Here is a 14,957-nt window from a genome sequence, read left to right as displayed (position 1 = left end):
GGGTGGAGAGCCAGAACTAACCATATACCATTGTCTATATCGCAACAATAGCAGAGGCATAATCAATAAGGATACAGAAAAGGTCTTCTCAGCACCTTAATCTAGCCTGTAGAATTAGTAGATGTACTTTCTGTCAATGAACATATATCAGGAAGCAAGGGAGATAAGACTGTCAACAATTAGAGTCCATTATTGTTAGTATTGGTGAATGTTTTCTGCAATATATAGCAGGCAGTTCATTTTGCATCTGGAGACCATGCTTTTAATAACCATTTTTTTACTGAAATTTGCAATGATGCTGTCTGCCTCTTCACTTTTGTAAAAGAGTGCTTTTAAAAAGTTTATAGAGGTGAAGATAATTCACCCATTTTTTTTCAACTGAAGAACATAAAATTGAACTGTTAAATTTCAATGGTCCAATCTTGCAGAACTCTATAGGTCAGACATGTCAAACACAAGGCCCGGGGGCTGGATGCGGCCCGCGAAGTGGTTTCATGTGGCCCACGAAGCCCTCCTGGAAACAGTGAGGGAACAGCCCCCTCTGCCTTGGCCCTGGCCCAGGCCAGCTGGGAGCCAATGTACAATTTTGTGGTGACCATCTATGCTAAAACACATTCAGTCTTAGCTCCATAACCCCCCCCCCCGCATGGCCTGAGAGGATTCTCCAGTGGACCATGCCTTGGCACTTGCCCTGGTCCCACCTCCTTCTGCCAGAGACCCTCAGATCTATCCCACTCTTGCCCAGGCCCCCACAGGCACCCTTGACGCGAATGATGTAGAGCTGACCACACCCACCCAGTAGGCCACACCCACTCTATCTACACCCACCTAGTAGGCCGCACCCACCCTGGCCACATCCACCTGGCCCCCTGAGGGCAACCGCAATGCTGATGCGGCCCTCAATGAAATTGAGTTTGACACCCCTGCTATAGGTTATAAACAAAAAGGGGAAAGAACTATATGTAGCTCACTGGCTATAGATTACACAAAATAAAAAACTTAGCTACCCTTTCACTTCTCCAAGTATGGTTGATACCAAGTGATGATCTTAATGTATAGAAGAAAAGGTTTCAGGTATGTTAACAGTGGTCCAAACTGCATGTTAATTATACATGTCCCATATTTATAATAAAACTGTATAGATCAATGTTTCTCAACCTTGGAAACTTCTAAGACGGGTGGATTGCAATTCCTACAATTCTCTTGCCAGCACTGATATAGATAAAACATGTATATTTACCTTAATTCCAGGTAACCCAGGAAGTCCAGGAAGTCCAGGTTCACCCTACCAAATTAAATTATATTGTATTATAATAGAATATTACAATATTTTAATAGTAGGAAAATATTTCACAAATCAAAATATGTTCAGTATGTTGCCGCTACTTCTTACTTTATATCTGCTACTTAAAATACCTTCCCATTTAATACAGTGGGACAAAGTTTCAGTTTATTGGAAAGGACAGTATCATTTTTTATATACTACATGTCTGACAAATCAGATTTCAAATACATCTAGGAAACCAAAATTATTTATTTGAACACATTACCTTTTGTCCTGGTCTACCCGATTGTCCAGGTTCCCCCTAAACAAAGAAACAAATTATAAAGCAGGAGATTAAAATTAAAGGATGGCATTAACTTCAAGAAAGAAAGAAAATACAGAAAATTTAATTTTGGCATACATGTGAAAAAGTTCTTGTTACTCATATTACCTTAATTCCCGCAGCAGAAGATCCAGGATCACCCTACATAATAATAATAATGATAGTAATTAATGGAGGCAGAGGTTTACTTCAAGTAAAAAAAAAATACTGAAGAAGAAAAGCATACATTGGCTGGTTACATAAAAGGCAGCCAAGAACAAGCATTGATGGATATTAAAAACTGAGACTTACTGAATGTTCAAGAAACAAAGCATGAATATTGAACAAATGAAATAAAAAGCAGGACAGAATGCTGGCAAGGAAAAGTATTACATGGTCAATTTTTATAAAAGATTGAGGGAAAGTGGATACAGATAAAACCTGGCCATGACTTGAACACTGGAAACCGGATGGCTTGATTTTGGCTGCTCAGGTTCAAGCTAATGCAATCAAGACCAGATCTGAAAAATCATCCAATGATTCAAAGTGCAAATTGTGCAAAGCAGTAGGAACAGTAGATCATATACCCAATTTGTGTAAAAAAAGATTACACAAACTGACTATGAACAGCAACATAACACAGTCACCAAAATAACATTTGTAAAAATTAAAATGTGCCATTAATAAAAAAAATTAGTGGGAACATACTGTATAGAAAAAGTAATCCAAAATAAGAATGTTAAAATATTGTGGGATTTCCAAATACAAATACAAACTGATAAAATATTAGTCCATAAGACACCAAGAAAGCACTTTAAATTGGCTTATTATTTTATAAATGTTTGTGGGTCAAGGAGGAATAGAGACTTTGACTTTAACTGTTCTAGTTGAGGAAGAACAGCTTGCTGAATCATCTACCATTTGCAAAGCTCTACCAGCCCTCAGGGTGGAATATTGTATGTCCCGTGCAGGAATGTGAGAATTGGCAATGTATTCCTACTAAGTTTCACCTTTGAATCTCCTGTGTATTTGGTTAAAACTGATTATTTCAAGTGTGGGAAGGAAAGCTCTATAAATGCAAGCCAAAGTTACATACAGTCGAATTAGAATTCATGAGTAATATGTGGTGTTTGTCCACATGTATGTCTTCTGAAACAGAACAAGAAAACCAGGAAAGCCAAAGCAGAAAATTCTGGATTCAACAGTTACACAAAACAGGCTTCAGCCAATCTATATGAACTAAGGGATTTGTTCCTTCAATTTTTTATACTGTTGACTGAAGGAGAAAGGAAAAAGAAATGTGTTAAATGTCTTGTGTTCAAACTGTTTTGAGCTCATGATGACCCATTTCAGTTTGAAACAGTTGCCTGAAGCTCAGAGCAGACTTACCAATTTTACAAGAAATATTTAAATATCATAACAAGAAATACAAAGAAATCTGGGGAGGAGATTTCACAAGCCAGGAGATGTGACGGTAATTACTGACATTTTGCAGAAGAAATATTATAATAAAAAATAAAAGCCTCTCACAGTAGGAATCGGGTTTTGTGTAATAAAGAGTGAAAATAAAGTTCACTCTGAAAAAAATCCTAATAGATTGTCCCTTTTCAGCAATATTATAATGAAGTTTATATGGATGACATCAGTCTAATTAGTTATCACAAATAATACGATGATACTAAGGTTATAGTTGCTAAAAACCAAACCAAATGATTCATATTGATAAAACAAATTCTTTTGACTATGTCTTGCAAAAATTATAAAAATAAACATGTATGCATATATACTGGAACTACAAATTATAATTTTGAATATATCAGTTTATTAAATTTTATCATTAAAATTATAATTATTTTTTTAAAAAATGTATCTCTGTTGTTTTTAACCTGAATTTAAATGTACTTTGTGACCTTCTCTATAAATTGTACCTTTTCTCCAGAGTGACCTTTGGGTCCACTTTCTCCAGCATCACCCTAAATATCAGAATAAGTTCTTTTAAATTTTTTCTTTTACCAGTTGCTTTCTATTAAAAGCATCCTAAATTTATTTCTATTTACAGTTTTGAAGAAAAGTATAAAATTAGACCAAGGAAATGAACAAAAAGAGTGACAGAGTAATGGAAGAAAGAAGTGATATATTAGAAAAATCAAGCAATATTTCAGTCTTAGTCTGTACTGGCTCTGGCCTGTCTTCCTGTCACATCAAACTTGGTTTTTTGCTTAAGATTTTTTTACAATCATATTTATTGAAATTTAAAATTACAAAGATAAAAAAGTAATACAAACCAAGATTAATTTAAGCAAGAAAAAAATAGAAAATTAAAAAGGGGAAAGAATGGGAAGGGAAAGGGTGATGAAATGAATGAATGAATGTTCTCTAATATTCCAAGAAAACTCTTTTCATCCCGTATCTCCTCATTTTTCTATTGACAAATAATAAAACCTCACTTTTTATCAGAAAAAAATCTAATAACATTGGTTAGCTATTTTCAACATTGTTTTTCCTTTACAGAGTTTCATAAATCCCTCAAAATGTAGACATCTGAGCTGGCAACTTCCTGAAACTTTAGGCCTCAATAGCATCAGCTATACAATAACAGTTAAATGGTAAGCTTCAACTGTTTTTTTTTTTGTTGCCTTTTTATTTCCCTTTTTTGTTCCCTTTTCTTCCCATGCTTTGTTTCAACTCTTCCAGTTACAATGTGACTTACAACTTTTCAAAATGAAAATTCTGATTTTTCATAGTGTTTACAGCACCTTATGAATATATAACTTTGACCTGGGTGCTGTTTTCCTAAGTTCTTGCATAAAATGGAATGTATAAAAAGTTGTTGAACACTTCACAATTCAGTTTTGAAATTATTTGTTTGTAGGACTAAATAAGCATATATGTATTACCTTTTCTCCCCGTTGTCCAGGATCACCCTAATTGAAACAGAAGGCAGAAATAATGCATTTATTGTTCTCAAAGGACATTCATGCAGATCTATCAGACCTTTATGTATGACCATTACATCTATTTAATAAATATAAATTTAAGGATAAAGATTGTAATTTTGACACTGATTCAAATAAAATATTTGGGCTACATTACTGTAATATATTTTTATGCAACTTTTTAGTTGGTTAAAATATTTTTTATTCATATGTAGCTTACTTAGTATTTTAAAACTTACAAAGCAAAGGACTTCTTGTGACTACGTAAAGCAAGGGTCCCCAACTCCAGGTCTCAGCCTGTTCAGAACTGGGCTGTGCAAGCGGCTGGCAAGCTTGTGCATGTGCACGAAGCTCCCCTTGTGCAAGCAGTGGCTGCTTACTCTCGCATACGAAGCTCCCCTCATCAAGTGCCAGCTGCTTGCTCTCTCACATGAAGCTCCCTTTATGTGAGCTTCATGTGCCCTTCTGCCACTTGCAGGCAACAATTCCCTCTCCCCCCTCCCCACTGGGACACCAAGCCAGAAAGGTTGGGGATTGCTGACATAGAGGCTCTAGGCTGATTCCTTTTTTAATTCCGCCCCGTTGTTCTGCCACTCCTTCTCCTACAGGTTGAAAAACTATAATCTTAAATAATTAATGGCTTTGTTTTGACTTTTTAATATCTTGCAGATGTATTCTCATACTCCACCAAAGACACCTTGAATTTACTCTTATATTCATAATGCTTACCGATTGGAAAGCAACTTTAAATACTCTGATTATGACTTAGGCAATTCATCTTGTTTTAACTTTGCCTCCATATAGTTCATTCAAACTTATCTAATTATTGATTTCTTGCACTTCTAAAATATAACAATAGAGAAACTAATTTGCTATTAATTGTCATCAGTGAAAGTCTAAAATGAGAAATGAGTGCTTGCCAAAGGCCTTTGTTCTTTCCTTATATATAAAGAACAAGATGATCATTTTAAGACCTTGCCCCATTCATAGAAGATCCAAATTCTGTTGTGACCCAGGACTGCATGCTAAAAACACATTAGCATGACCAATGTAATAAAAAATATAGACTATTAAATCTAAGAGCATTTATATACTAGTGATAGAATTGTTTTTTTTCTTCTGATATATTTAGAGCCATTTTTTCTTGATCAGACTGTATTGATTCACCACCATACTTAAGGAATCCATGATGCTCTGTAAACCTTGATTCCATATGTTTAAAGAATGAGAGAATAGCTTCATGAAGGCAGATTTATCACTGATGTGACAAATTACATTAGTAATATGATTATTAATTATATTTTCTTAAATACTGTTGTATACAAAACTACAAATTACTACTACAACTTAAGCATTATATAGTAGAGAAATTTGCAACTATTACTATGTAATCTGTGTGACTACTCTATTTGCCAGATACAACTTTTAAGAAAACGTCAAGACTCTTCTTTTTCTTCTTGATCTTTATAATGGGATTTGGACAGTGTTCAAATACATACTTCTTCAGTTAGACAAATCTCTTCTAATAGCTTTAAAAAACCAACTACCTTATGTAAGTTAGGACATTTGGCAATTAATAAGACTAGAACTTATATATCTGCTTTGCATCAGGGCATATTCTTTGTCTATGTAGGTTAGTATTTTGATTATAAGCAGTTCTTCAGCGTTAAGATATATGCATCCTTTTCAGTTCTGGCCCTTGACACTTTCTTAAACTGAAAACTGAGAGGGAGAATTGTATTGCGAATCAGGATCAAGATACGGTTTCTCAGAAATTGACTTAAAAGTCATTCAGCCATATTTCCCTCAATAATAACAAAACCAGTTAATGTATAATATGGAAACATTTAAATTCTGCAAAAGACGTCTTTGGGTGGAGAACTAAGAAAATGAACGATCCTTTTCATCAAAGGTCAACCTTCTGTAAAGATGTGAGATCCATTTACAGAAAAGGCTCGTTATTTAAATCATACATGACTAGAGAAGAATCTAGGGAGTATGATGGCTCACAAGGTTAGGATACTGGGTTAACGACCAGCAGGCTCATGTTCAAGACCTGGTTGCTACCACAGGATGAGATGAGCTCTCATCACATGCTCCAACTCCTGCCGACCCAACAATATGAAAGCAAGCGACTGTGACCAGATAAATGGGTACCACTTCAGTGGGCAACTTAACAGGGACATGAAAGGAACCCCCAATTGGGCATCTGCAGACAATGGTGATGTTACCACTCAATCTTTTCAACCCAGAAGTGCTTTGGCGCTCTCAACACAACTATAGTAGTACAGAAGAATCTTATAGGAATAGGCAATATACCCCATTTCTTCTTTTGATATAAGTAAAGTATATTTTACAATGTGTTTATTGACGATTGTTGTTCTACTCCCTATGAGCTCCACTGACAAGCTATTCTGCTACAAAAAGATGACTCTCAAAAGAACTGCAAAAAAAATCATGTATAAAAATAGAGTGTGAAAAATTACTAGCCAGAATTTTATCTACTAACCTTAAGTCCAGAGACTCCTCTTTCTCCCATTGCACCAGGTTCTCCCTGAAATAATGACATTAAAAAATTAATTAAATTGAACTGGATCAGCAAATTTCACGCCTAAGTGATCAGTTCAAAAGTACAATAAGTGTTGCAATAAAAACAGAAATGAAAATGTATATGTTTCTTTAAAAATTTCCTTTATTATTTTTCAAAGAGTGGTTAATATAAAGAATTAAACTAATACATTTGATAATTATTTTTTTAGTAAAATTATGTAATAAATTTATTAATATTTGCCTCATCTCTATCATGAGCTGGCTCTTTTAAATGGAAAGGGTAAAGGTGTTTCTAATAGCATAGCATTAGATACAAATCTTAACAAATTGTTTTACATTATGAGTGGAGGTAAGCATGGACAATAATTAAGCAAGATTTTTTTTTTTAAAAAAAAGACTACTTTAATATGGCTTATTAAATCCTTAGTCTTGGGTATATCTGAGCTGATGTCTCAGAAATAACCTATTTTAAAGTACAAAATCCACAGATGGAAAGCATCTTTATTAGCGTCATCAAAATGTCATGCAACAGCATGTAAACTGTTTACTCCTTTGAGATATTTTTGATAGACTTAAGTAAAGCAGCCCTCCCCAAATTGGGTATTTTCCAAATACTTGAAACTCAACTTTCATAATTCCCAAACAGTTGTCATATTCCTACAAGGGTAAGGATTCAGAGAATGATGAACTAGTTTAATCTGACTGAGGCAAACCCTCAATATGATTTCCCATATGAAAATGTAGTCCTGTTATCATCTCAGATTTAACCTAATTTTGTACTTCCTGTGTGGAGCTTTCCAAGGATCTGAAAATATTTTATTTTGCCAAAGCTTAGACCTTTTTTCAACTTCTGAAAAATAGACTCTGTGAATTCTTGTTGCAGTTCTCTTGACACAATATATAGCTCCAAAGTTGATTATAAATATCATAAAGAACAGCAGGAGAACTTACATCCATATGACCTAGTGAAGGATATTGTATTGATACTTCTCCTACCAGAATCAATGCCAATCCTGTTACATTACAAAATCTGTTGGCTAAGAGTCAGAAGAATCATTCAAAGGCTAACAGGCCAAAGCTTGTTATATGCTTTCATCAGTCTTATTAAAAATATTGTGTATCGGGCATATATGATGGAACATGAGAGAAAGAAGCTAAGCAAGGATGGGCCTAATCACTACTTTTGTAACAGAATCCCCCCCATCCCACCCCCAGAAAATAAGTAAACTATAGACCTTGAAAATATCATGGAAAAAAGCAATGGCAACCCACTTCTGTACTGTTGCTATAAACAAACACTGTACAGTGGATGCATTCATAACTTTCAAACTCAATTTGAAGCACATTTCCCCTTCTTCACTTGATAAAACAAGATTTTATCCTATTTCCAAATATAGATGGAGGATATTTCTTAGTTCAATTCTAGGAAATTGGAAGGGTTTCTTGATGAAAAAAGGAAGATGTATAGAGTTCCACTAATTTATGCCAATTTATTTGTAATTTGTATTATAAGTAAAAAACGCCCCATAACACTAGATTTCTTTTAAGTTCTGTGAGCAAGACAGGGATAATGAAAAGTGGTCTTTTAGATATGTTCCTAACATTCTGAGCCAGAGCTGAATGAGAAATTTTCAATATACTTTTCCTCTCCCTTATTACCTGCCTGATACCTTAAATTATTTTTTCTAAGGCTGAAAAGCTTTTTTGTCCATCTGGCAAGTTAAGTAATACATATTTTTAGCAATGTTCTGAATGCTCAAAAAACCTGCTTGGGAACTTTCTGTACAAACTAAAGGCAGTGTTGTTTTCTACCTTTGGATTTGAAAATTCAATAACTCACTTTATGAAGAACCCCTTTATGTAAATACTCATTTCAAAGAAAAAAAAGTGAAGATTCCTTCTATGGAAGGGGAAAAAGAGCATGTCTACTGCAAAAATACCACATAAAGTAACACATATTCTTTGCTAAAAATTAGGAAATAAGCCAGTGTTTCCCAAACTTGACAATTTTAAGGCATGAGGACTTCAACTCCCAGAATTCCACAGCCAGCAACGCTGGCTGTGGAATTCTGAGAGTTGAAGTCCACATGCCTTAAAATTGTCAAGTCTGGGAAACACTGAAATAAGCAATGAAAAGTATTAGTAGATCTAAACAATACAATCCTATAAATCTAAGAGTCAAAAGAATGTAAATAGCCATGGTATTTATTTATTTATTTATTTTATTAGACGTATTTGTCACCCATCTCACCTCTGGGTGGCTTACAAACAATAAAAGTCAATGAAACAATAAAAAAAGAAATATCCATAACTGTAGTCATAATTTCAATTAAAACAAGGGGGAGAGAGGGAGCAAGATGCATGTAGGGGGAAGTGAGGTGCTTTTTACTCTATTAGTTACCTCCAGGCTCCAGGCTAGTTGGCACAGCCATGTTTTCAAGGCCTCATGGAAGATTAGAAGGGTGGGAGGGAATCTCACCTGGGAGGGGCAATGTTCCAAAGGGCAGGAGCCATGGCATAAGAGCCGAGGCTCTTCTCTTCTTTGACTGATGGAGTCTGCAGCATGCCTATTCTGCTGGCACAGGTGGGGGCAGGCCAATCCCACTGGAGGGAGATCCAATCCCACTTATTAATCTAATACAAGAGAATCTCAAAATCTCTTCACGCAGCAAGCTTTCATTAAATATGTTGCAGGTAGGTTTAGCTAATTAAAATGTCTAAATTACTAAAATGACTAAATATTTTCTAGTTGTGATTTTTTCTCTCTCTTTCATTTCAATGTGATTAAACAGGAATCAGTTCCATCACTGTAGGGCAAAACAAGAATGCAGCAAGATATTTTCTGGGCAATTGTCAAAACGATGCACAAAATGAACACAGTTACTATGGTTATATAGATGGAACCCAGTAGCAACTATATTTTTCATATGCATGAGTTTATTTATGACTAATTGATGCACTTGCTCATCTTTCTCTCACAACAGTTTTATGAGATAATCAAAACAAAGAGAAAAAGACTGGTCCAACCTCATTTGAATAAAGCATGCTAATCCAATGTGCTACATTAATCAGCATAATGATTTATTGTGATGTGCATCAATTTTAGAATTTGCCTTGCCAATGTGCATCATTTTAATAGTACAGTAAGTCAAAATTTATGTTACACACAGAACAAGTTAAGGTTGGGTCACACTTAAATATATCTATGAAATACTGGGCAATGTACATCTATGTAAAACAATGCAAATAATTTTTGATATTAGGCAATATCAAATTTTTGTTTTCATGTCTACATCTTTTTCTGTACTAAAATATTTTAATCTATGTACTCTTAAATATATAGTAAACTGACATAAAGGCATCATTTCAATCATATCATAAATTCAGTAACCATTGTTCATTTGAGAGGTCCATTTGTTAAACTTCATAGGAATGCTCAAGAATCTTGAAGAATACTGAGCTTTTTAATTTAGTCTTCCAAGTGCAGTTTCTGTGTATTCTAATCTACAGTGAATATTAGCAAATATACATGGAGAGGTTTAGAAATATAGAACCAAGCTTTCCTGAGCTTTGTTCTGTTTTAGTTTACAGAATCTTATTTTGAAAGAACTACAGATTCCTCAAAAGATCTTAATTCTAAAGTGAGAATACACAGCAGCAGCATCCATAATGCACAATGGAACTAAACTTATTTCCGCTTCATCTGGCATTACATCCTGCATAATAATATCACATATGTCATGAAACTGGCAAAAACGTAACTTTCCATCCTATCTGAAAGATTAAATAATTAAATAACAGCAAAGCACTGTCTTAGAAAGGCAAAGCTGCTACCAAACACAGAAGTCTTAAGATTTAAGATTTAAAAAGACCCCCACATCACTATTTTTTTGTCAGTATAAGCTCTCCCTTAGTTTAATGTGGCAAAGAAATAGTTTGCCTGGCCAAAAAAAAAAAAAAAAAGCCAAAACAAAACCAAACCCAAAGGATTTTAATATATACTCCTATGCATCCGAACATCTAATTAATATTGAAACACAAACTCATAAGGAAATTTGAGATTTGAGTTGAGAAAGTTTAAAGTTTCAAATTGTCCATAGCAATCTAGTTATAGGTCACAGAAAACAGAGTTAACACTGAAAAATGTTCACAGGAGAAAACAACTAATGAAGTCATTGGTGCTCTCTGTATCTGGTTGTTTGCTTGCAGTCATTTCATTACCCAACTAGATAACACTCAACATGGCTGATGAGTGTGGGGTTTGCTATACAGTAGCAAACAGTAGCTCATCATGCCGATGTTGGTTGGGGTGTCATTTTCTTCTTGGTGGGTCCTTGATTGGGGTATTATATTCTGTTTGATTGTTTGTCTAGTGTTAATCCCTTCTTATGGTGGTGTTGGCTGCTGGAGGGGATGTATTATGGTCTTTTGTTTCCTTCTTAGTTTTTTGTTGTCTCTTTTGGTTTGTAAATATGGTTTATTTCTAAATATGGTTTATTTATTATCTATATCTGTTGATGGTTGTTTTGTCTGAATACCAAGATTCCAGAAATTCCCTAGCATTTTTGGATTGGCTTTCCCTAACATTTTGGGGATTTGGAGTTGGCCAGTTGAAAATGTAGCTGAGTCTCTTCACACCAGAATGCATCCCCTCCAGTAGCCAATGCCCAGAATAATATATATATACACACACACACTTTATCTGTAGGCATTCATTAAGGAAGACAGGCATCATGACATCGTGTTACAATATTGCCCATCAGAACAGAGCTATCTGCAGAAATACCCATAGTTAATTTATTATAAGCCCAAAAGTGAAAAGTCTTTGGATTAAAAGAATAGATGAAGGAAACAAAGTTTAGGCTATTTTATGTATTTCAATGTAAACTGATGAATATTTTAAAAAGAAGTAGTATCTATGAAGACAACAGTTTGTACATTCATTATAGAAATTCTGCTATGCCAAATGTTTTTATTCATGCTAAGTTAATCTTTAATAATACAGTTTTATGAGGCCCATGATTTAAAAATCACTCTATCTAAGATGCAAGTTATTAAAATACCAATCTGATCAGCCAAGAATGACACACCAATTGCTATAAATTCTCATACACATTTTAAGAGAATTTAACTATTGTTGTTGGGGATAGATTGTCCTTGTGGAAGTTGCAATAACTTAATTTTATTAGGAAAATTTAAAGAAACATAAAATTACTGGAAATACTGGAGGGACTTATTCTCTATATATAATGTTGGATTGAAATATTTATCTTAGTTTAGTTTAAGTTTTAATGCAGATTGCCAGTCAAAAGAGCTGTGAAACAACAAAGAAAAATGTAATGTGAACTACCACATTAAAGAATTCTCACTAAGCCTTTATCACATTTTTTCGATAAAAGATAATTACCAAGAACCTAGGATCTCTCACTTATTTTCTCATGGAGCTGTATTTTAACTGATCTCTAGTTTTGCTTTCTGCCAAATGCATTGATTTCTGCTCTCCCCTCATTGCCATCCCCACAGGAGGGATTCATTGTTCTTCGTCTTTCTTACTTTGCTCTCTAACCTCCAGGTCATCAATAAAAGTTTAAACCACAGAGCAACACTGTATTTTCTAAGCTCCATTAATTTTATTTGGTTTTATACACATGGAACGTTGTATTGGATTGCAGTCATTCTAGTTGGACATTGTTTATTGTCTCTTGTGCCACAGTGTTTATCATTTGTATATACTTTTCTGGCCAAGACAAACTATGGACCTACTTTTTGCTTTTATGTTAGACAAAATGTCTTAATTTCATGGATTTGCAAAAATAATATTGTAAAATAGCAATCATATCCTGGGAGTAAGAGCCATTGAATTCAGTTAGAGTAATTTCTAAACAGATTAGGATTACATCTAAAAACAATAGTAATTTACCTGTTGTCCATCTGTTCCTGGGATACCAGGTGCACCAAATGAGCCCTGAAGAGAATCATATATCTGAATTTAGCAACATTATCAAACAGATCATGCAATACTTCACTATAGATGTTTATCTTTTGTAAATTATGAGACTTGATTTATACATTCAGCTTTCAATAGTGTTATTCTTTAAATTAAATATAAAGTATTATCCTTTTTACGTTATTGTTGTGTATTCTGTTTCAGAATTATGAAGCAAAGTTTGTGTGCTAAAACTGAATTCAATATTTAAAAGTTTCTCATAGTTTTAGAATATATTCCATATTTTATTTTTACAGAATTACTTAAATACCTCTAATTTTGAATATAGTTATCATCTACATGTTATCAATATGCTCCTTGCCTTTTTTTATAAAATACTGAACTCAAACACACATGCCCATTTTAAATAATACTATTAAAGAAAATAAATCAAGTTTATTTGATCCATTCAATGTGCTGCTACTTGTTGAAAGGTTTTGAGGTCTAATCTGAAACAAAAAAATCACTTATGAATGAAAATCACCTATGAAAATTGTTCTCTTAATTACCACAGCATTTACTTAATGCCCACAGAGTTCACTTAATGATCATGGAAAAAACTATTGAAAAATTGGATAAAATCACATGATGCCTCAACTTACAATCACAATGATGTATGACCATAATTCCAGGCTTAATTACAATCTATTGAACAGCTATAGAGCCTGCATGCCAAAAGTAGATACATTACTGAATAATTTTTATTAAGAATTTTTACTATAATTTTATATAATTATATTAAATATATTAAAATTATATATTTTAATATAAGTAGAATCTAATATAAACTAAACTTAAAGAAAAGAGACTAGAAAGAAACAAACCACATCGATTGCATTATGCTATTATAATAATATCTTATAATTTTATTTTGTATTTTTTAAAAAAGAAAATACTGCTTTCCAGTTATAATCAGAAGTTTTGCCCATTTTACAAGTAACAAATATTTTAGTTTCCTTTAATTACTTGTTGAACCTCTACAGTTTATGAAATGTCAATTATAACATTTTATTCTAAAGAAACAGTGCTCAAAACGATTTAGTTGGTGAAGGATGGAGAGAGAGGGGGATAAGTTGTCAGGCAGCTGCTTCAGAAAATTCGTTTGAAATGTTTTTTTATTCCTGCCGTATTTGTACTGGTGCAATGCTGCAGCCCATAAATTGTGAATTCACTCTTTCATTGTCAGTCCTGATGAATGTAAATAATATTGAAAACATTCACAGGAAGTCAGTTCTCTGGTTACTATAGAAATCAAATTATAGTGGCCAGCAATCAAAAATCCATATTTCAACAACACCTAGAATTTTTTTGTTCTCTTTATTTTTTTACATCATATGGCAGCAATCTATTCAAAGGCCAAATGAAATTCAAGCTGCATTTCCCACTATATTCAGAGTTTGGTTTCATTATTTTATCAATTATAGCAGCTTCTTTAACTGGTAAATTTAGCTAACAGAGTAAAAGGAAACATTGCCTCATCTCTATAACTAAGTGGGTTGGTGAGGAGTTGAGATTTTTCTTCTTCCTTTATAAAATAGAGCTCACGGACTGAACATCTGCTAGAGTATGTGGGATACAGTAGTGAAAGCCCTTTATGCCACCAGATTGTATCTTGGCACTAGGCAGCAAAAATCTTTCTTATCACGGTGTACTGTATACTATACCTTTTGTCCTGGAGGTCCCTGAGGTCCCTAAAAAGGAGAACAATGGAATTAACATAATAATCTAGACAATTTAACTAATTTAATGACTAACTAAAATTAATTAATTAATAATTTAATTTAAAAAAAATTAAAATAACTAATTAAAAACATGCCCTATTCTGCAACTGTCTATCTTGAGTCAAAGTCAACTGATGCTTCGTACATTAGGGAAAACATAAGTTTTGCAAAAATACAA

At 33.7% G+C, this 14,957-nt stretch overlaps 1 protein-coding gene across 5 annotated transcripts in view; it reads right to left on the bottom strand.

Annotated features, from left to right (window-relative positions):
* Nucleotides 1-1,182: 1,182 nt before the first annotated feature.
* The window catches only part of LOC120305928 (collagen alpha-1(XXV) chain-like), a 310,346-nt gene continuing 296,571 nt past the window's right edge, over nucleotides 1,183-14,957 (bottom strand). For all 5 annotated transcript variants that reach the window (XM_039338369.1, XM_039338367.1, XM_039338371.1 and 2 more), the window contains 8 exons: nucleotides 14,723-14,749; nucleotides 12,993-13,037; nucleotides 7,032-7,076; nucleotides 4,484-4,510; nucleotides 3,515-3,559; nucleotides 1,716-1,748; nucleotides 1,551-1,586; nucleotides 1,183-1,285 (listed from right to left, as the gene is read on the bottom strand). In XM_039338369.1, coding sequence (XP_039194303.1) covers nucleotides 1,193-1,285; nucleotides 1,551-1,586; nucleotides 1,716-1,748; nucleotides 3,515-3,559; nucleotides 4,484-4,510; nucleotides 7,032-7,076; nucleotides 12,993-13,037; nucleotides 14,723-14,749 — 351 coding nt within the window. In that variant the 3' untranslated portion in view covers nucleotides 1,183-1,192. The remainder of the gene's footprint in view (nucleotides 1,286-1,550; nucleotides 1,587-1,715; nucleotides 1,749-3,514; nucleotides 3,560-4,483; nucleotides 4,511-7,031; nucleotides 7,077-12,992; nucleotides 13,038-14,722; nucleotides 14,750-14,957) is intronic.

Source organism: Crotalus tigris, unplaced genomic scaffold, assembly GCF_016545835.1.
Source record: "Crotalus tigris isolate CLP2741 ecotype Arizona unplaced genomic scaffold, ASM1654583v1 scf7180000017695.2238764, whole genome shotgun sequence".
In the NCBI taxonomy this organism is placed as follows: domain Eukaryota; kingdom Metazoa; phylum Chordata; class Lepidosauria; order Squamata; family Viperidae; genus Crotalus; species Crotalus tigris.
The sequence above is the reverse complement of the archived record's forward strand: the minus strand, read 5'-3'. Positions and strand labels throughout refer to the sequence as shown.